The sequence below is a fragment of the Oncorhynchus keta genome, unplaced genomic scaffold (genome assembly GCF_023373465.1).
Source record: "Oncorhynchus keta strain PuntledgeMale-10-30-2019 unplaced genomic scaffold, Oket_V2 Un_contig_26003_pilon_pilon, whole genome shotgun sequence".
NCBI classification, from domain to species: Eukaryota; Metazoa; Chordata; class Actinopteri; order Salmoniformes; family Salmonidae; genus Oncorhynchus; species Oncorhynchus keta.
In genome coordinates, this window is record NW_026284730.1 from 116,647 (window position 1) to 139,951 (window position 23,305).

Consider the following 23,305-nt stretch of genomic DNA (forward strand, 5'->3'; position numbering starts at 1 on the left):
CACTTCAAAAAAATATAGGAAAGCTGGGCATTCCAATAAATATGTAATGGAGAACATGGCACATATGACTAATCAAATGTTTCTCAAGATAGCACATTTCTTATGAAAAGAAAATCATTGAGTGATATTGTTAAATTGATTAGCCTGAATCAGTGATATGTTTAAGATCAGTCTTTTTTCTCATTAATTATTGGAAAAATATCGTCAATGTCTTAGTTTGTCTTCAACACCAGAATAAATAATGAAGGCAGAGAGAGGCCTTTCGATATGATACGATACGATACAATAATGATAAAGACAAACTTTTTTACTGTCTACCAAGTTCCAACTATGGAAACTTTGAGCTGTAAGAGAAAAGTTGAACTGATGTCTGTCTTTAGAAAAAGGACATGAATCAAGCATAAAATTAAATGTGTTAAAGTTCACTGTAGACTTTCTGAATCTTGAAATTTATGAAATATAATTTGACACATTTTTCCTAAATAAACCTGTTAGTGAAATGCCTCACATACAGACTCATTTAAATCTGTGGTGTAGCAATTGACATGGTGTGAAATTCAGTCTGGGGTGGCTTGATGTAAAAATAAAACAGCCTGGCTCATGGCCTACATATCTGCATACTCTTGCTCTGAAAAAGTAATGCATTTTGAGCTATCAACGATGTGTGAGCCTTCTTGAATTTCATTTTTTCTGGGGCGGGGGGACGGAGGTTGGCATATGTGTTTTCATTCACTATCAAGTCGTGTGGGACCTAAAATAACCCCTTAAAAATATAAACTAATGCATGAGATGCAAACTGATCTGGAACACAATTATTAAGGGGAGCCATGGGAGTAGACCTTGAAAAACATTGAAAATATCACACATTGACATGAAAAACAGAATGTTTTGTTTTTGTGAATACTGACAATTCTATTTCTTATCAACTAACAAGCTAAGCAACCTATCTAAACAACAACATAACCCTATTTTTGAATTATTGGTAAGAAATTTGAAACAGAGAATACTGCTATTGTCAGATCATTTATAGATAGCTATCTACACTGAACAAAAATATAAACGCAACATGTAAAGTGTTGTAAAGCTTAACATGTAAAGCTTAATTAAAATATCCAAGAAATGTTCCATATGCACAAAAAGCTTATTTCTCAAAAATTGTGCACACACATTTGTTTACATCCCTGTTAGTGAGAATTTATCTTTTGCCAAGATAATCCATGCCAGGTGTGGCATATCAAGAAGCTGATGAAACAGCATGATCATTACACAGGTGCACTTTGTGCTGGGGACAATAAAAGGCCACTGTAAAATGTGCAGTTTTGTCACACTTCACAATGCCACATATGTCTCAAGTTTTGAAGGAGAACGCAATTGGCATGCTGACTGCAGGAATATCCACCAAAGCTGTTGCCAGATAATTTAATGTTTATTTCTCTACCATAAACTGCCTGGAACGCCATTTTAGAGAATTTGGCAGAACGTCCATCTGGCCTCACAACCGCAGACCACGTGTAACCACGTCAGACCAGGACCTCCACATCTAGCTTCTTCACCTGCGGGATCGTCTTAGACCAGCCACCCGGACACCAGCCATCCGGCTGATGAAACTGTGGGATTGCGCAACCAAAGAATATCTGCACAAACTGTCAGAAACCATCTCAGGGAAGCTCCTCTGCATGATTGTCGTTCTCACCAGGGTCTTGACCTGTCTGCAATTCGGCGTCGTAACTAACTTCAGTGGGAAAATGCTCACCTTCAATGCATATCTAGCAACTTCACACAGCCATTGAAGGGGAATGGGACAACATTCCACAGGCCACAATCAACAGCCTGATCAACTCTATGGAAAGGAGATGTCACGCTGCATGAAGAAAACAATGGTCACTGACTGGTTCTCTGATCCACGCCCCTACCTTTTTTTAAGGTATCCGTGGCCTACAGATGCATATCTGTATTCCCAGTTATGAAATCCATAGATTAGGGCCTAATTTATTTATTTACATTGACTGATTTCCTTATGTGAACTGTAACTCAGTCAAATCTTTGAAATTGTTGCACGTTGCATTCATATTTTTGTTCAGTGTAATTTGAATTGGCACTGCACTTGTAAACAAATCAAATATTTGGAGATTTCCTGTGTTTTTTCATTTGATCTCTTTCATTTCCATGTAGGAGGCTGTCAACCTTGAACAAGTGTGCCTCCATGAGACTGGAGGTCCATTTTCAGTGCAAACAGGTGAGTAGACCTGCACATAAGATCTGTCTGTCTCAAAGTTTGTTGTGTGTAGGCCAGCCACTAGATCCACTGCTATAGCTTGTTACATGTCTCTCTGACTTTCACAGTATATCTGAGTTTGCTTGACAGCCTTGTATATTACAATTGTTTTATTTTCCATTGTACATGCACAAATAAGTATATATTTGCTTTGCACTTAGACATAGCCCTTGTCAATGCAAATGATCCTTCCATAACCATGTTATAAAATGGTCTCTAATTTGTCTATTTTCTGATGCAGAGTGAAGACTCTGAGGAGGATGACCTGTGTGCCATCAGTGACCGCTGGGCATTCCAGCGAGAGAGTAAGACATGGTCCCGACTGCGTACACTCTCCCCACACGTCTCCACCACCCTGCACCCTTTGAGGGCCTCTGCCAGTAGTGAGAGCATCCTGAGTGACTTCAGCAACCTGGAGGTCACCTCCACCCACAGCAGTAGCAGCCTGAGTGTGAAGAGTGACAGAGGTACCACTTCCAGCAACCCCTCCAGTCAGGTCACCAGCACGGCAGAGCCCTACACCCTTACCTCCCACCATGACTCCCATGGTTCCCACTCTCCCAATGGATCCACCTGTGAGGACCAGCCTGTGTCTCCAAAAGACCTGCTTACTGTTCCTGTCAGCAGAGAGAAGACCAAGAGGTGTTCCAATACCTTCCTGAAGAGAATGGAGTCGTTCAAGAAAAAGGATAAAGAGAGGGAAGTGACAGATGGCCAAGCTGTGACCTCTCCACTGCAGTTCCCTCTAACCCCTGGCAGTTTGCATTGCACTTCCAATGAAAGTCTACCTGGTTTAAAAAACAACACTACAGAAAAGAGCAGTGTAAATTACAGCAGAAAAGCTCATACTATCTGTCGTACAGGCCGTAGGTCCCCAGTTGTGGACAGAGCTAATGCGAAGAGCAGTTGGCTCTATCTAGAGGACTATGACATGGCAGGGTGGAAGGGGGCTAAACAGGTTATTCAGAAGAGTGGCTATAAAAATGGACTGGATTGTCTGGTTCATCTGCCAATGGACCACAAGCCAGGCACGTTCCCCAAGTCCCTATCCATCGAGAGCCTGTGCACTACTTCCACCTCTCATGAGCTGCGTGAATGGCAGATGGAGGACGTAAACCTCTCCCTGGGCAGCAGTCACGAGTCCCAGGAATTCAACATGTTTCCTATAAGAAGAAACTCGTGTTCCTCAGTGGGGAGCATCTATGACAATGTAAATGAGGCTAGTGGCAGTTCAGACGAGTTGAGAGAGAAGGTCTTTGAGCACCTGGATGATATCCTTCAACATGTCCATGGCCTTCAGCAGAATATAGACCAGTGGTCCAAGAAGGTGTGTCAGGAGCTCAGTGACAAGCATGAGGAAGAGGAGGACACTGACGAGACCAGAGAAACAACATTCTCCTCCAGCCTCCATTTTGAGGAGCAGTCTATGTCAGATGTAGGCACGATGGCCAGTGACTACGACAGCACAGGAAACTCTTTGAATGAGGTGGAGGATGTTGAGACAAGAGAACGAAGGGACTCAGGAGTGGGTGCTTCCTTAACCAGGCCAAGCAGGTAAACATACATTGTTATATATAAAGATGATAACATGTTCAGGTTCATCAATATTTCACCGAATGTCAAATAGCTCTTGACATTTAGACAGTATAATAGTAAAAACACATAAATTAATTGATTTAATCACCTTTAAGATATACCACAAATGGACACACATAGCATTGCTATAGATCAAAACATTGACCTTTATTCCCAATACATTTCCCCTCTATCTAGGAAGCTACGGTGGCATAGTTTCCAGAACTCCCACAGGCCGAGCCTGACTTCAGCCTCCCAGGAAATTAACCGCCAGTCAGCTGCTCAGCTCAACCTTCTGCAAAAGTTCTCTCTGCTCCGGCTCACTGCTATAATGGAGAAATACTGCGAACCCAACAAACATGGCTGGAGCTGGTGAGTGGAGGGCCCTTGGGTGTGGAGAGTGGAGATTGAAATATAGATAAAAGGCAGAGACGTAGGGAAGTGCACTCTATTATACTGTCCTTTTCATATGCATTTAGTCAGGGCAGTGAGTATTGTATTGTGGTAAGGATATTGCTTTTTAAAAGGCATTGTAAACATTCTTCCATATGGCAAGGCCTTTGATCTGCATTTATGCAGCTAATGTATAGTAGTATAAAAGGAAAACATGTTTTCCATAAAGAAAGCTGTTAAGAAGTTAGATTTGTAAAATTTCGCAACATTCTCATTCAGCCTCGTATTTCTCATGCGGATGACTCTTGCTTCTCAAGAATTAATCACATCATACACAAAGAAACCATTATCTAGAATTGCAGTGGCCATTTTAGCACACGATCAGTTAGCAGGTTTTATTCTCCATCCTAAAAGGTTCAAACTTTAATTTCTGTTGAATAATCAGCCATGTGCTGTCACCCAATTAGGCTTCATCAGACAAAATCGAAACCGTTTTGTTCCAAAATAGACTGATTAGGATTTGGCAATAGACCAAACAGTTTTCATCCAGAAAAGACATCAGGTGTCCAAGGAGAATATCTAATGTTATCTGTGGTGCTGTTTGGATAGTTTCTGCCTTTTCACCCACAACTCATCCAAACAGATTTCATCCAAACAGTTCAAATAGTTTTCATTCAAAAAATACATCAGATGTCCAAGGAAAATATATAATGTTACCTGTGCTGCTGTTTGTATGGTTTCTACCCTTTTCCCACTCTGTTTAGACTACCAAATAACCCACAACACACCCAATTTGACAAGATTACATGTATTTCAGGTAACAAACTTTATGGTGATATCTAAATGAAAAGATTGAATCTAGTCCTCCTTTTCCTCTGTATTGGCAGGTCTATTCCTAAGTTTATGAAGAGGAGTAAGGTCCCTGACTACAGGGACAAACAGGTTTTTGGTGTTCCACCAATAATCAATGTCCAAAGGAGTGGGCAACCCCTACCCCAGAGCATCCAGCAGGCCATGCGCTACCTCCGCAGCCAATGTCTGGAAAAGGTAGTCACTCTCATCCCCTCAACGTGAACGTGTTCCCTCATGCTACAGTGTGTGTATAACCTTATGATTTTAGTATGTGTTCCACTCCAGATATGTTATGTTACTGTATTTCTATTGTAGTGAGATTTCATGTACTTGGTGATACATTATATATGATAATGCATTGAAGTTTATGAATAATGCTAATACACCAATGACAGTATCAACTGTTTTTCACTCCTATTCCTGTCAAGGTTGGCATTTTCCGTAAGTCTGGGGTGAAGTCTCGGATCCAGACTCTGCGGCAGCTGAATGAAAATTCCCCAGACCACGTGAGGTACCAGGGCCAATCAGCCTACGATGTGGCCGACCTGCTGAAACAGTACTTCAGAGACCTGCCTGAGCCTGTCCTCACCACCAAGCTCACTGAAACCTTCCTGCAGATCTACCAATGTGAGTCAGTGGCTCTAAGTGTTCCCCTCTCATCCACTCTGGGAAGCTCTGAACCCGTGTCTGGTTTAAATTGCCCTTCAGCATACACTTATCAGATTGAAATCATTGACTAGATAAAGTCTCCTTTGAGAAGTCAATCAACTAATTGATAGGCACAGTAATCATACTGTACTCTATGATGTCCTCCAGCTCGGATTTTACAGCTAGAGTTAGGGTTTATCAAGGTTTTACAAACATGGCATTAAGTTACTGTCTGTATTTGATGTCTGGTTATGATATACATGGAATGTCTATACTGCTATAATTACCAGGTGCATTCAAATGTCATCAGTTTCATCCTCAGTATCATGCTAAGATCTTAAAACCAACATAGCAATTCACATTCAGATGTATCTGTCATGTGTGTTTCCCAGGTGTCCCGAAGGACATGCGTCTTCAGGCAGCCCAGGCTGCAGTCATCCTTCTGCCTGACGAAAACCGGGAGGTACTGCAGACCCTGCTCTACTTCCTCAGTGACATCGCCTCTGCCGAGGAGAACCAGATGACAGCTGGGAACCTGGCTGTGTGCCTGGCCCCCTCCATCCTACACCTCAACATCTCCAAGAAAGAGGGCACCTCCCCCAGGTATGTACTGGTATTCGTGTTTCTGTGTATGTTTTCATCATGGCATGTTTTGATTTGTTTTGGCATGTGTTGCCTGGCACTTAGGGGCAGATTCAGACTTAGGACAGTTACACTTTTCCTAGACATGCCTTTCCTATGCACTTCTCAGTAGTTGGTATTCAGACTTACCTATTGCAGGCGCAAAATGCGCTCTACAGGTGTGGCTACCTTGCTCACACTAAATAACTGTAAATCAACTCTCTGAAAACCCTCCCACTTGCTGGCCAACAGTTTTTCTCGTGGAGTTTTCATTCAATAGGGTTTTCAGTAAATTGATCTTAAGCCATCCCTTTAATCGGGTTTTCAGTAAATTGATCTTAAGCCTTTAAATATGGTGCAGCTTTAATAAGAATTCTGTAGACAAATTCACTAGAATACATAGAGAGAACAAATTCTGAACATATGGATCAATGAAAGAAAGTGGTCTAAATACAGTATCAAATCAAATTTCACATCAAATCAAATGTATTTATATAGTCCTTCTTAGATCAGCTGATATCTCAAAGTGCTGTACAGAAACCCAGCCTAAAACCCCAAACAGCAAGCAATGCAGGTGTAGAAGCACGGTGGCTAGGAAAAACTCCCGAGAAAGGCCAAAACCTAGGAAGAAACCTCGAGAGGAACCAAGCTATGAGGGGTGGCCAGTCCTCTTCTGGCTGTGCCGGGTGGAGATTATGACAGAACATGGCCAAGATGTTCAAATGTTCATAAATGACCAGCATGGTCAAATAATAATAATCACAGTAGTTGTCTCTAGAGAGTTGAAAACAGCAGGTTTGGGACAGGTAGCACGTTCCGGTGAACAGGTCAGAGTTCCATAGCTGCAAGCAGAACAGTTGAAACTGGAGCAGCAGCACGGCCAGGTGGACTGGGGACAGCAAGGAGTCATCATGCCAGGTAGTACTGAGGCATGGTCCTAGGGCTCAGGTCCTCCGAGAGAGAGCGAGAGAGAGAATTAGAGAAAGTATACTTAAATTCACACAGGACATTGGATAAGACAGGAGAAATACTCCAGATATAACAGACTGACCTTAGCCCCCCGACACAAACTACTGCAGCATAAATACTTGGGGCTGAGACAGGAGGGGTCAGGAGACACTGTACCAGTCAAAGGTTTGGACACACCTACTCATTCAAGGGTTTTTCTTTATTTTTACTATTTTCTACATTGTAGAATAATAGTGAAGACATCAAAACTATGAAATAACACATATGGCTACTTTGAAGAATCTCAAATATAAAATATATTTTGATTTGTTTAACACTTTTTTGGTTACTACATGATTCCATATGTGTTATTTCATAGTTTTGATGACATCACTATTATTCTAAATTGTAGAAAATAGTAAAAATAAAGAAAAACCCTGGAATGAGTAGGTGTTTTCCAAACTTTTGACTGATACCATGTATGCATATTCATCTCTGTTTCAGCACTAACTGGTAGATATAGAAATACACTGATCTTGTAGATTATTTTGACAAATTTTTGGGTTAAGAAAGTATGTAAGTATGAATCATAAAAAACAGGTTTGGAGAGCCTTTATGGAAAAAATATATTGAGGAATAACAATAGTGGTTTGATTCATCCTGAAAGTTGCCATATTCAAGTTCAATCCATATAATGTTGGAAGTTGGGAAAAAGTGGACAAGAGGGGTTAAACATAAATCTACCCTAATCCTCACTAATCATTGAACTGTATGACAACGGTCTGGTCGTCGTGAATCATGCGCCAGGCTCCAGGTTTAAACTGCTACGCGTGGTCTGAGTTCCATAATTATTCAAATGCACTACATATGTCCCAAATGATTGCACGTTAGCCTAATATGTTCCACTATTGCTAGCGACCATCAGGAACAATCTACACTGATGTGACAGAGGAAAGAAAAACGGAATGGAATAAATTGATGCAAAACATTGGCTACAAATTGTAGGAAACTAACACTAAAGTGACACTAGACAGTAATAAATGTACACTGAGTATACCAAACATTAGGAACACCTTCCTAATATTGAGTTGCACCCCCCCGATATGCCCTCAGATCAACCTCAATTCGTCAGGGCATGGACTCTACGAGGTGCCGAAAGCATTCCACAGGGATACGGGCCCATGTTGACTCCTTTGCTTCCCACAGTTGTGTCAAGTTGGTTGGATGTCCTTTGGGTGGTGGACCATTCACGATACACGCGGGAAACTGTTGAGTGTGAAAAACCTGCACACAAAAACCTGCACACAAACTGGTGCGACTGGCACACCTACTACCATACCCTCTTCAAAGGCACTTACATTTTTTGTCTTGCCCATCCATGTCTCAGTTGTCTCAAGGCTTAAACATTTTTTTTTTACCTGTTTCCTCCCCTTTATCTTCACTGATTGAAGTGGATTTAACAAGTGACATCAATAAAGGATCATAGCTTTCCTCACACGTAAAATTTTGAGGGAATTAAGTCAAGGTCAGAATACGATGTATCTGTAGACACCAGTGGCAGTCGGTGCCGTTTAAGATGAAGGAGCGTGCTAAAAACAAATTATGAGCATGGCCTTATTTTTGTTGCAGCATATTGTATGACTGTCATTCATATTCCATTCACCCAGCACAATGTAACATCGATAGGCTTGGGCTACTACATGAAAATGTCCTGTACCCATCATGAGGTTACTTCAACCTAGCTTGTGAATGAAAGTGTACAATGTATGTGCACAGGTTGAGAGACTTTTGAGTAGTCAAGGTGACAGACAGTGACACATTCAATACCGCCTTGCACACTCTTGCCTGCATCTATTGGAGCTGATCTAGGGTGTGATCATCAGTCCAACAGTTGTAAATGAGAGCTATTATTGGACAAATTCAGTTATGTTCATTCCCATTTCGTTACGTTTGTTTCCATTTAAGAAGAGTTTTTCAACAGAATCTGCAGAATGAATACACTACAATCACACGCGAACAGTTCACTTTCATAGCAGCCACATAAAAACAGCATGAACATTTTGCTCATGTCTATATAATTTATTCTCGCATCTATCTACACGCTCTCCTCCTCCCACCTCTTCCCTTCGCTTGTAGACTTCAGTGCACAACACATCAGCTGTCTGTGACCAGGCAAATAAAACTTCCCATGACAGCTAAATGCTACACACAGCCTACATCGTTGTCAAGTCATAGTCAACTAGAACTGACGTGTTAGTAAACCCACTACAATCATGCAGTACAGTGTAATGTCCAAAAAATGGTTTAGCAGTTACACAGGTGGCAAGAAATTAATTAAACCAAAAGCTTGCATTGACTTGGAAGAGTTCCAGTGTTGGATAGCCATAGCCAGCTGGCTAATATAGCATCCCTCTCTGTTTGAGCCTGGTGTACACTAAACTTGCTAGCTGCATTGGCTAGCTAATTGAACGTAAAAAAAAAATACAACCAAATACAGCTAGCTCTCTCTCTCTTGCTTCTCCTAAAATTTGGAAGAAATGAATTTGTACAAAACTGTTCAACTCTTGTCTTTCTCTCTCTTTGACTCAACTACTCACCACATGTCATGCACTGCAGTGCTCGCTAGCTGTAGCTTTCAGTACCAGATTAATTCAGATATTAATTATCTGATCCTTTGATTGGGTGGACAACATGTCAGTTCATGCTGCAAAAGGTCTGATAGGTTGGAGGACATCCTCCGGAAGTTGTTATAATTACTGTGTATATCACGTTTCACGCAAGACCCAAATGCAGACTGTGTTGAAGTAACAGTGTTTATTACAGTAACAGGGGCAGGCAAACGACAGGTCAAGGCAGGCAGGGGTCGATAATCCAGAGAATGGGCAAAGGCACAGGATGGCAGGCAGGCAGGCTCAGGTTAGGCAGGGGTCGATAATCCAGAGAATGGGCAAAGGCACAGGATGGCAGGCAGGCAGGCTCAGGTTAGGCAGAGGTCGGTAATCCAGAGAATGGGCAAAGGCACAGGACGGCAGGCAGGCTCAGGGGCAGGCGGGCTCAGAGTCAGGACAGGCAAAGGTCAAAACCAGGAGAGAGAGAAAAAGAGACTGGGGAAAAGCATGCAAATACAGTATGTCTTGACAATTAACCCACTTTCACTGCAAATTCAAATCCCTCAGAGAGTGATAATTTTTCCTTCAAAATTTTGATTTTCAATTGCAGTCATTACCTTGAAATTAAGATTAAGAATGATAATAATCATACAGTATCATAATACATATATTGCATAGATGTGTATTCCTAAATGTAGGCCTATATATTTTTATATGCATTTTTGTAATTATCTACTTTGTTATTTGACTTCAGGACCAACAGTGGAGGGACATTTCCTTAAATCTTTTTACCCTAAATGGGTTTTGAACTCAACAACTCTCTTATGGTAGTTGGGTGAAAAAATGCTAACTCTTGACAAGACTACCATCGTCTTTGATTTCGTTTTACGATGCATGTAGCTACAGTGGGGAGAACAAGTATTTGAAACACTGCCGATTTTGCAGGTTTTCCTACTTACAAAGCATGTAGAGGTCTGTAATTTTTTATCATAGGTACACTTCAACTGTGAGAGACGGAATCTAAAACAAAAATCCAGAAAATCACATTGTATGATTTTTAATTAATTCATTTGCATTTTATTGCATGACGTAAGTATTTGATCACCTACCAACCAGTAAGAATTCCGGCTCACACACCTGTTAGTTTTTCTTTAAGAAGCCCTCCTGTTCTCCACTCATTACCTGTATTAACTACACCTGTTTGAACTCTTTACCTGTATAAATGACACCTGTCCACACACTCAATCAAACAGACTCCAACCTCTCCACAATGGCCAAGACCAGAGAGTTGTGTAAGGACATCAGGGATAGAATTGTAGACCTGCACAAGGCTGGGATGGGCTACAGGACAATAGGCAAGCAGCTTGGTGAGAGGGCAACAACTGTTGGCGCAATTATTAGAAAATGGAAGAAGTTCAAGATGACGGTCAATCACCCTCGGTCTGGGGCTCCATGTAAGATCTCACCCCGTGGGGCATCAATGATCATGAGGAAGGTGAGGGATCAGCCCAGAACTACACGGCAGGACCTGGTCAATGACCTGAAGAGAGCTGGGACCACAGTCTCAAAGAAAACCATTAGTAACACACTACACCGTCATGGATTAAAATCCTGCAGCGCACGCAAGGTCCCCCTGCTCAAGCCAGTGCATGTCCAGGCCCGTCTGAAGTTTGCCAATGACCATCTGGATGATCCAGAGGAGGAATGAGAGGAGGTCATGTGGTCTGATGAGACAAAAATATAGCTTTTTGGTCTAAACTCCACTCGCCGTGTTTGGAGGAAGAAGAAGGATGAGTACAACCCCAAGAACACCATCCCAACCGTGAAGCATGGAGGTGGAAACATCATTCTTTGGGGATGCTTTTCTGCAAAGGGGACAGGTTGACTGCACTGTATTGATGGGAGGATGGATGGGGCCATGTATCGCGAGATCTTGGCCAACAACCTCCTTTCCTCAGTAAGGGCATTGAAGATGGCTGGGTCTTCCAGCATGATAACGACCCGAAACACACAGCCAGGGCAACTAAGGAGTGGCTCCGTAAGAAGCATCTCAAGGTCCTGGAGTGGCCTAGCCAGTCTCCAGACCTGAACCCAATAGGAAATCTTTGGAGGGAGCTGAAAGTCCGTATTGCCCAGCGACATCCCCGCAACCTGAAGGATCTGGAGAAGGTCTGTATGAAGGAGTGGGCCAAAATCCCTGCTGCAGTGTGTGCAAACCTGGTCAAGAACTACAGGAAACATATGATCTCTGTAATTGCAAACAAAGGTTTCTGTACCAAATATTAAGTTCTCCTTTTCTGATGTATCAAATACTTATGTCATGCAATACAATGCAAATGAATTACTTAAAAATCATACAATGTGATTTTCTGGATTTTTGTTTTAGATTCCGTCTCTCGCAGTTGAAGTGTACCTATGATAAAAATGACAGACATCTACATGCTTTGTAAGTAGGAAAACCTGCAAAATCGGCAGTGTATCAAATACTTGTTCTCCCCACTGTACGTATAATCCTTGTAGATGTTATTTTTTTTGTAAAAGCACATAGATGTGTACGAAACGGTAAGCAAAAACATGGAATTCTGTCATATATCCAGAAATGTGTCTTACGGACTTTTGCATTTTGTGTAACATCATTAGCATTGTCAAGGAAGCATCATGCAAAATTAGGGCTGCCAAACAGTTAACATAATTAATCGAGTTAATGATGATATTATGGTTTGTTTCCATATGACTGGTTTCACATTCATCTCTGGGGATCATCTAAAACAATTGCTATGTGTATTTAGAATCCCCTTCTCCAAACGGATTACCCATTTACATAGCTCTTATCAATAGCTCATCAATTTGAATGTTTTTCATGCAATTTTCTCCATAAACAACACAAAAGTCACTGTAACATACATCTATTAATGCTCCCAATGTTTAAGTAGGCCTACTTCCTCTGATCAATGTTATTGAAGTTAAACACTTGCGTGCAAGCACACACACACACACACACACACACACACACAGTACGTCCAACCGGCCTCACAACTGCAGACCACATGTAACCACACCAGCCCAGGACCTCCACATCCAGCTTTTTCACCTGCGGGATTGTCTTAGAACAGCCACCTCGAAAACTGAGGAGTATTTCTGCCTGTAATAAAGCCCTTTTGTGGGGAAAAACTCAATCTGATTGGCTGGGCAGGGGTGCAGCAATGCCCAGCCAATCAGATTGAGTTTTTCCCCATTGCTGCGCCCCTGGCCAGTCAAGTGAAATCCATAGATTAGGGCTTAATTAATTTATTAGAAATTACTTATTTCCTTATATATACTGTAACTCAGTAAAATTGTTTAAATTGTTGCATGTCACGTTTATATTCTTGTTCAGAATGTAATGAATTCCATAGAAGATATTAACAACAGACCAGCCAGGTCTGAGTTCATGTAAAATATAATAGCTACAGCTTTTAGATCTAGCCTTGGCTACTTATCCATGTTCTTCAACTTGAACTAGTCACAAGCTGCTACTTCTACAATTGGGATAATTTGGTAAATCTTTTGATCTGAGAACTAAAAGTTTTTCTTCAAAATTTGCACTCATCGGGAACCAAAATAGACTAACAGCACTACCTGAAAAGGTATCTATCACTGCCTAAAGGTTTCCACTAGTCACCTAACGGTTTCCACTAGTTAGTCAAAATTGGCTATATCAAGAGAGAAAATGGGGGGAAAAAACGTGCTTTTTGGTCTTAATTTAAGGTTAGGCATAAGGTCAACAGTGTGGTTAAGGTTAGGGTTATATGTAAAATCTGTTTAGAAGATAAATGGTTTTTAAAATGGGGCTTCTGACTTTGTGGCTGTGGTAACTACTGACGACCTCTCTAACGCCGAGAAAGCCCAGATTCAAACTCACCAGCTCTGCAACCGTTATAATGCCAAAATACGTTCTTTGATCACAAAATATATGTAGTTTCGGTGCGCAACTATCTTAATTTAGTCCCATTACGGACGGTATGTACTTCCAAAATACTGTATGAGCTGAATAGTCATTTCTTTCGGTTGCTTGTAAAAAATAAATGTACACCTTTTTTGCAAGTACATACCGGCCGCAACGGGAGTAAATTAAGGTAGTTGCTCACCGAAACTACATATTTGTTTATCAACGAACGTATTTGACATTATAAAGCTTGCAGAGCAGGTGAAGAGGAGTTTGAATCTGAGATTGTGGCGCGTTAGATAAGGCGTTTTGGGCATTCGAGAAGTCTACAAGATACGTTTAGCGCTACCGAGCCTGTCATGTGCTGTGTTTAAAAGGGTCCGTGCAGAAACACGTGCGCTTAAAAGGGTCAGTGCAATCCAAGGGCAACAAGAACCCCCCCCCAAGGGCAACATCTTCATGCTTGTGTGACACTTTTGATATTCTGGATTTCCTCCGATTGTGTGATTAAAATGTGGGTAAAAATTGAAATAAAACAATTATCAGATTTTTTTCAGGGACAAATGACACTGTCTACCGCTGTACTAGCTAGTTACTACTGTTGCCCCCAGCTCCTGTGTACCGGAGTCCTTTTTGCTAGCTAGATAGCTAGAACAGTGTCGCCCCGCCTGCTTTGTAACGGAGACCTCCTACTAGCTTGCTAACCCATAGTGTCTTTCGCTCCTGCCTGCCGAACATCTACCCTCGCCGTCTTTACCAGAACTGCAGGAATACAGTGCCAGAAAGGCGAAAGCGATGAACACTGCCTACTGGTTTACTAGCTAGAGAGCTACCTCTTCTGTGGGGTTTATCGGCAGTTGGCATCCAACGTTATACAGTCCAATCCACCACCTACCGTACTGGAGAGCCACCACCTCCCCCTGTGCACCGGAGTCTTAGCTTAAAAATTGAAAGGTGTAAAGAGGGGTTCCTGCAGATGAAGAAATGCCCACATGCAGGAACGCCCTGGTTTGCGGGCCGCAGTTACACCCTTCTCATCAATGGCATCCAAAAAAATCCGCCATTAAAAATGTTGCGTGTTATTAACGCGTTAACTTTGACAGCCCTATTCAAAATATATCGGCACACTCAGCACATTACACTTATCAAGACCATTGGTAACAAACTATTCCAAGCAGTTGGATGGTTTAACATTCTCCCCCTGGTGGCCAAATTGACCTTTAACAAATGCAATCGATGATGGCTCTACCGTTTAAAGTATATGATAGGTTAATTCATTATTTAGTTACCAGATTTAATTACCCGCTCAGCATCGTGGCTAATTGTGCCAGGTTTTCCTATGAGAAAAGCTAGCAGCTATCCATTTAAGTCCAATGGCTTAAACCAATGGTTTTAGCAAAAGCGTTGGACCAGTGGTTTTCCTCTGGGCTAAAGAAATGTACGAACTGCTGCATATTAACATCCTCATGGATGTATCATGTCAAATTCAAATTAAAGCCCAAACAAAACTACAGAGGACTGACAGTGTTAGACCATTTCATTTCCTATTGACTATTTCCTCATCGAAATGCTGCATACGAACAACATTGTACTGCTGTTGAACTCAAAGCTGAGAGAACGATTGTGATGTGTGTTGACTATGTTCCACCCTTGTGGAAGATTAATCCACCGAAGGGGGGCAGGGGGAAAACCGGACCACAAGGACCTGAGTGAGAACATGGCTGCCACTCAAGGACTCAGCCACATGATTGTGGAGTGCAAGAAATTATTCCAGGTATTATACATAATATATGCACAGTCCTTGACGTAAAACAATCTATTTTCTGAATAGGATGATCCCTCAGAACAATCAATCTGTAACGAAACACCACCCACATGCATTGACTATTTATTGTCCAAAAAATGTGAGCCATTTGAAGAGTGGTTTATTTTTTAGAAAGCATTTATTTAAGAATAAATGAAATAGACATGGTTTCACAGTTTACAGTGTATAGAGTAAATGCCATGTCAGATATGAACTTGATGTACATTCACAGAGGAATTCAGTAGGCTGCTCTATATGCACTGTACATGACAACTGATATGTATGTATTTTTATTAATAAAAAAAAAGAACCCAGTTGATCCTCTAATTTGGTGCGACAGATCCCTCATGAGATGATGCTGCAGTCGCGGAACTCCTATGTCGCAGCAGATGCCCAGCCACTCCCTCTCCACGGCTTGGGCCTAAACATGAAGGGCGAGCCTGTGGATTACAGAGCCTACTTGGAGGATAATATCCAGGCTCTACTGAGGGAGTCCACAGAGAAGAGCAAAGGATGGCACAGTGCCCTGGGCCCAGAAAACACAGAGCTGACATACAAGAAGGTACTGCTCAGTGACACTGCTGCATACTGATACTATGCTGTCTGTTATCAAACAAAACCAGAATGTACTGCTCAATAACATACTAGTGCAGAGGTCGGCAACAGACAGTAAGCCAAAACCGGCCTGCAAGTAATTTTTTTGGCCTCCAAAATTTGTAGCTATGATTTTAGTTTTTGGACAACATTTATTTTTCTTTAGGAAGTCTGTTCCCAAATATTCCCATAAAAAAAGAGACATATGTGATCATGTTTCAATGTAATCAAGGTATGACATTATTGTTATTTTCAAATACAATCTCTCTTTGGGCTTAGTTGTTGTCAATTTGCAGTGTACAAATGTTATAATTTACCTCCCAGACCATTTGCTCCGACAACAATCAGTCTGCGGCTGGATCTAGTTGCCTGCCCCTGCACTAGTGCATACTAATGTTAGTGTTGTCTGCAGGTCATTCAATCACACATCCATGTTTGTCAATGTTGTTATATTGAAGATACATGTTGCTTTGATTTTGCCCTGCATTGTCACAACAGTATGGCCTTCAATCATTGTATGATTGGAAAAGGTTCAATTCCCTTTTTCCCTTAAGCCATCATGGATCCTTTAATTTACCATTTGGCATAGCTTCTTTGGCTGTTAGAATGAAGTCAATTCTGTCCATTTGAAGAGTGATGGCATGTTAGCTCGCTTGTTAAAGCTACAGTATACTTTTCAGTCCTGAGCCACAATCTCACAATCCATTTGTTCTATTCAGGTAGGGGATGGCCATCCTATCCGTCTTTGGAAAGTGACCACCGAGATCGAGGCCCCGCCCCAGACAGTGTTGCACAGAGTTCTGCGTGAGCGCCACCTGTGGGATGATGACCTGCTCCACAGCCGTGTAATCGAGGCTCTTGAGAACAACACAGAGGTGTATCACTATGTGACAGACAGCATGGCACCTCATCCCCGCAGGGACTTCGTAGTGCTTAGGTACACATGGAGGACGAGATTAGCTCATCAATAATTGTCTGTCTTGCCTGGGGCTTTATCCAAGGCTTCATTTGGAGACATGGGTGGAAGGGCAGAGTGGCCAGAAGCCGATCATACATATGTCTGCCCTTTTCGCAGGGGTAGTCAAGTTGTCAGTTCAGTAAGGTGTGGTGTTAAAGGCCCAGTGCAGTCAAAAATGGTTGGAATAATACTGTGAAATTGTGAAAATTAGTGTAAGATCTGTGAAAAGACTGCCTGACACTTCTGCCGGTTTTGGTGGGATGGAGTTTTGGTCTTCCATGGGGATATCACTATGTTGTAAAATAGTTAATACACCAAAAGGAAAGAGAGTTCCAAACCTCTCTGCCAATAACAGCAAATGTTTTGTTTTGCCTTTCCCACTCAGACCACTCCTAGCTAGAGAGTTCATGGCATTTTCACCATAAACAACACAAAAGTCACTGTTACATACAGCTATTAATGCTGCCAATGTTTAAGGAGGCCTACTTCCTCTGATCAATGTTCTTGAAGTTAAACACTTGTGTGCACACGCGCACACACATTCTCAAGTACTGTTGAAGCTTCAGGCATTCTAAATGAGTGTTCTCCTAATTTCTGATTGGAGGGTTGACTATAAGAAAAAATAACTGTCTCTTGTTTGAGAAATTGCCCTTTGCTAAGAATCTATTTAGTTTATTTTATTACCATTTTAACTGAAAACAATCACAGTAAGGCACTTAATTGTAACCAAGAAATGATTTCATATTGAGATGAAAACTGCTGCATTGGACCTTTACGTCTTGCCTCAGGCTGTTGATTTAAACCAAAGATGACAGCAATGACCCTTGCTGTATTTTTCTCCTGCTTAGACGGTGGTGTAGTGACCTTCCTCAGGGCCTGTGTCTGCTAGTGTCCTCCTCTGTGGACCATGACAATGTGCACCTGGAGGCAGGGCTACGGGCAGTGCTGCTCACCTCACGGGTCCTGATTGAGCCCTCAGGGATGGGCCGGTCCAGGCTGACGCATTACTGCAGAGCAGACGTCAGGTAGGGATCCAGCTTCTCATCCATGCATTCATTTCCATTGGACTGGACTCATGTATTTCAATTATGATTTAAATGGCTAATTGATTAACTGCCTATGAACATAGTCTGCACATAGTTCATCTGTAAATAGCCCACCCAATCTACCTACCTCATCCTCATATTGTTTTTATTTACTTTTCTGCTCTTTTGCACACCAGTATCACTACTTGCACATCATCATCTACTCATTTATCACTCCAGTGTTAATCTGCTAAATTGTAATTATTTCGCTACTATGGTCTATTTATTGCATACCTCCTCACGCCATTTGCACACACTGTATATAGACTTTAGTTTTTGCTATTGTGTTATTGACTGTACGTTTGTTTATTCCATGTGTAACTCTGTGTTGTTGTTTCTGTCACACTGCTTTGCTTTATCTTGGTCAGGTCGCAGTTGTAAATGAGAACTTGTTCTCAACTAGCCTACCTGGTTAAATTAAGGTGAAAAAAACAACAACATGCAATTATGTAATTAATTTGGAAGTTTCGAACATTGGCATAATTACCATTCAAATAAGTATGCAACATAAACACGTTGTGTGAAAGAAACTCTAATTGCATTGAAATATCCTTCTGAGGAGTGGGGGTACCTCCCCTGCTATTGAATTGTGTAACTGGATACGAATTTCTTATTTGACCTTTTGTTGTAATTTTTCAGGGGACGATCACCTGAGTGGTACAACAAAGTGTTTGGCCATCTCTGTGCGGTGGAGGTTGCTAGGATACGGGGCTCCTTCCCTGTGCTGACAGTGAAAGGAACCGAGACAAAGCTTTGAACTTTGAGATGGACCGTCGGCCCACTTGAGACACGTGCTGCCTACAGCACACAATGACTCAAATGAAGGGTGCCTATCTGTAGCATTATATTACATCTGCCTGATAAACTCTCCAGTGTCATCAACAGGGTACTGTCAGGATGTGGACTCTCACTCAGATTGCACTGATGCCCCATGAGGAGCCACTGAGGGAATGTCAGCAATATTTACAAATCTAAACCAGCCTATGCATTAACTGACCATAAAACATTAAAACGTACCTTGAAAGAAAGAAAATAGATCGTTTCTTTATGCAAAAGCCATTCTTTTGAAAGATTTATGAGTCCCACCGCGACATCCGTGCAATTTGGACTTCTTACCCGTTTAACATCTTGTGTTTGAGCTACAGATTTCTGGGTTGTACTATTGGATACATCTATTTCTTCTGCATCTGTGTGATTAACGGGGCTGAGCTAGAGCGGAGTCTGTGAGACTGGTGGATCCCGAAAGGGCCCGGGGCCGGATCTTTTCACAAAGTAAGAGAGAGTCCGAATGGTTTGAGCTACACTATTAAAAGCTATCTATGAAAAGCTGGGATTCTCACAAATACACACATGTAACATGTTTTACTTTATGACAGACAAGCTACACAACAGGTGTTAGAAGGTAAAGGGTTCTTCTACATAGAAGATCATAGGAAATCCCAGGACATAGTGTCTATAAAACTGTAAGGGGTTCTTCTACATAGAAGATCATAGGGAATCCCAGGACATAGTGTCTATAAAACTATAAGGGGTTCTTCTACATAGAAGAACATAGGAAATCCCAGAACATAGCGTCTATAATGCTGTAATAAGCACACATAGTTGTTGTCACAAACTCCAAACTCCACAAAGTTTTCACCGACTAGTTGGATATTAATTTCCCACTGAGCAAACCATTTCTGTGCTTACAGCATTCATATCAATTCATTTTTATTCGGTTTTTGCTTTGGCTTTTATTTTTTTATTGACTTTTGACAATAAAACACATGAATGCAACTGTTTATGTCACATTGTTGCCCTGGTTGCCCTGAAAATAAAATGGTTAAACACTTATTTGTGAAGCTAAATATAAGGGCTGGACATGCAGATAAATGAAAGCAAGATACAGTGCCTTGCGAAAGTATTCGGCCCCCTTGAACTTTGCGACCTTTTGCCACATTTCAGGCTTCAAACATAAATATATAAAACTGTAGTGGAACAACATTTATTGGATATTTCAAACTTTTTTAACAAATCAAAAACTGAAAAATTGGGCGTGCAAAATTACAGCCCCTTTACTTTCAGTGCAGCAAACTCTCTCCAGAAGTTCAGTGAGGATCTCTGAATGATCAAATGTTGACCTAAATGACTAATGATGATAAATACAATCCACCTGTGTGTAATCAAGTCTCTGTATAAATGCACCTGCACTGTGATAGTCTCAGAGGTCCGTTAAAAGCGCAGAGAGCATCATGAAGAACAAGGAACACACCAGGCAGGTCCGAGATACTGTTGTGAAGAAGTTTAAAGCCGGATTTGGATACAAAAAGATTTCCCAAGCTTTAAACATCCCAAGGAGCACTGTGCAAGCGATAATATTGAAATGGAAGGAGTATCAGACCACTGCAAATCTACCAAGACCTGGCCGTCCCTCTAAACTTTCAGCTCATACAAGGAGAAGACTGATCAGAGATGCAGCCAAGAGGCCCATGATCACTCTGGATGAACTGCAGAGATCTACAGCTGAGGTGGGAGACTCTGTCCATAGGACAACAATCCGTCGTATATTGCACAAATCTGGCCTTTATGGAAGAGTGGCAAGAAGAAAGCCATTTCTTAAAGATATCCATAAAAAGTGTTGTTTAAAGTTTGCCACAAGCCACCTGGGAGACACACCAAACATGTGGAAGAAGGTGCTCTGGTCAGATGAAACCAAAATGGAACTTTTTGGCAACAATGCAAAACGTTATGTTTGGCGTAAAAGCAACACAGCTCATCACCCTGAACACACCATCCCCACTGTCAAACACGGTGGTGGCAACATCATGGTTTGGGCCTGCTTTTCTTCGGCAGGGACAGGGAAGATGGTTAAAATTGATGGGAAGATGGATGGAGCCAAATACAGGACCATTCTGGAAGAAAACCTGATGGAGTCTGCAAAAGACCTGAGACTGGGACGGAGATTTGTCTTCCAACAAGACAATGATCCAAAACATAAAGCAAAATCTACAATGGAATTGTTCAAAAATAAACATATCCAGGTGTTATAATGGCCAAGTCAAAGTCCAGACCTTAATCCAATCGAGAATCTGTGGAAAGAACTGAAAACTGCTGTTCACAAATGCTCTCCATCCAACCTCACTGAGCTCGAGCTGTTTTGCAAGGAGGAATGGGAAAAAGTTTCAGTCTCTCAATGTGCAAAACTGATAGAGACATACCCCAAGCGACTTACAGCTGTAATCGCAGCAAAAGGTGGCGCTACAAAGTATTAATTTAAGGGGGCTGAATAATTTTGCACGCCCAATTTTTCAGTTTTTGATTTGTTAAAAAAGTTTGAAATATCCAATAAATGTCGTTCCACTTCATGATTGTGTCCCACTTGTTGTTGATTCTTCACAAAAAAATACAGTTTTATATCTTTATGTTTGAAGCCTGAAATATGGCAAAAGGTCGCAAAGTTCAAGGGGGCCGAATACTTTCGCAAGGCACTGTAAATGAAAATACAATTTTTGCTGGTGTCTCGGGACTTAAAGGGTTAATGCTGACTTATCAAGACTTATGGCGATGATGCCAAAATGCCATGGAATGTTTTTAGCTGCAACTAGCTTTACACAATAAGCTAGTACACAATCAGGAGAGCTCTATAGAAACCATTCATGCTTGTACTGTATGCTATGCAATTTCTTCATGATAAATTCACAGAGCTAATATATTTGACTATCGTCATTAGATGTGTTTCAAACTTGAGAATGGCACTTTTTTTTACTTAGATGTTAGAGAGAAAAGTGTTTGTTACTGAGGCTCCTTGGTGGGTGGTAGTGTGTCTTAAAACACTGTGCATTTTCAGGCCTTGCTTCAGCCCTACATTTTCAGTAACTTTTTATTTTACTCAAGTGTTTATCATAAGAGGGGACTCTACTCTGGACTTCCTGTTTTGTCTCTTATTTTTACTCTTCTCTTTAAAAGACTAACTGGTTAACCTCCTCTCACTCTAATTTAGCTATTGCTTAGCTGCTGAGCTATAGGGATCATTCTTCTTCCTCAGATCTTCAGAAGTTTAGAAATGGGAACAGAGCCATTTGTGAAATAGGCAAATATCTGTCCACCGAGCACCAAACTATAAGATATAAGCATGGGGCGCAAACATGTGCATAATTCACGCTTTGATGTCCGTTTAAGATTTATTCATGAGTAATTGCTTGTGTCAGAATTTGCGATCATGATGAGAAGGGACAAGGATTATGACACACTCAAAAGTAGACAGACAACCTGAGCTTTAGACAGCGTTTGTGTAGATTGCTTACTTACTGTGTGTGTCTGCAGTATTATTGTATTTTATTGTGTCTCAGTAATCCGTGTTTTATTTATGTCTGTATGAATGAGTCTTCGTATGAGTCACAGGAATGTGACTACCTCTGTCTGTACAGAATCGAACCATTGACGTATTATTCTGTTGGGCATTATATACAGGAATGGTTTTTAATTAGATCTCATTTTAATCTGAGTTATGCAATGGGTGGAAGTGCAATGACTGAATGCATGTAACCTTTTTCAGTGTTTTTTTAATGCCATATGCTTTAACATACAAACATTAATAGCCCGTACACCTAAATGGGATTACTCCCACTGAATAACTAATGCAATGAACATAATTTAAACAATTGTGGGGAAGTAATAGCCATAAACACAAGTATTACATATCTGTGAACTACAGGGTAGTTTTGAGTGAATACTTTTTGTAACATAACAGGCCATTGTATTGTACTCAATGAAGCAGTTGTAAATAACTTGCATTTTAGCCCACAACAATGTGTTCATCTTATTTGTCTCATCTATTACTATTTACTCTTCCTTTACTACCTATTTGTATTATACAACTCTGACTGTAAAATAGAGTAGAAAATAAATAAACAAATATTGAAAAACGAATGAATGTTATTTTGAGTTCTGGCTTTGTGAAATATGTCATTTTTCTCCCAAAATCCCCAAAATCCCCCCGGACCTTCTTCACCATCATCATTTCCAATTGTCACAGTTGA

At 41.2% G+C, this 23,305-nt stretch overlaps 1 protein-coding gene across 2 annotated transcripts in view; it reads left to right on the top strand.

Annotated features, from left to right (window-relative positions):
- The window catches only part of stard8 (StAR-related lipid transfer (START) domain containing 8), a 46,083-nt gene extending 22,888 nt beyond the window's left edge, over positions 1-23,195 (top strand). For both annotated transcript variants that reach the window (XM_035782611.2, XM_035782612.2), the window contains 11 exons: positions 2,173-2,236; positions 2,517-3,829; positions 4,049-4,222; positions 5,131-5,290; positions 5,524-5,722; positions 6,136-6,346; positions 15,506-15,620; positions 15,991-16,212; positions 16,964-17,181; positions 18,051-18,227; positions 18,927-23,195. In XM_035782611.2, coding sequence (XP_035638504.1) covers positions 2,173-2,236; positions 2,517-3,829; positions 4,049-4,222; positions 5,131-5,290; positions 5,524-5,722; positions 6,136-6,346; positions 15,506-15,620; positions 15,991-16,212; positions 16,964-17,181; positions 18,051-18,227; positions 18,927-19,044 — 2,971 coding nt within the window. In that variant the 3' untranslated portion in view covers positions 19,045-23,195. The remainder of the gene's footprint in view (positions 1-2,172; positions 2,237-2,516; positions 3,830-4,048; positions 4,223-5,130; positions 5,291-5,523; positions 5,723-6,135; positions 6,347-15,505; positions 15,621-15,990; positions 16,213-16,963; positions 17,182-18,050; positions 18,228-18,926) is intronic.
- Positions 23,196-23,305: the final 110 nt, after the last annotated feature.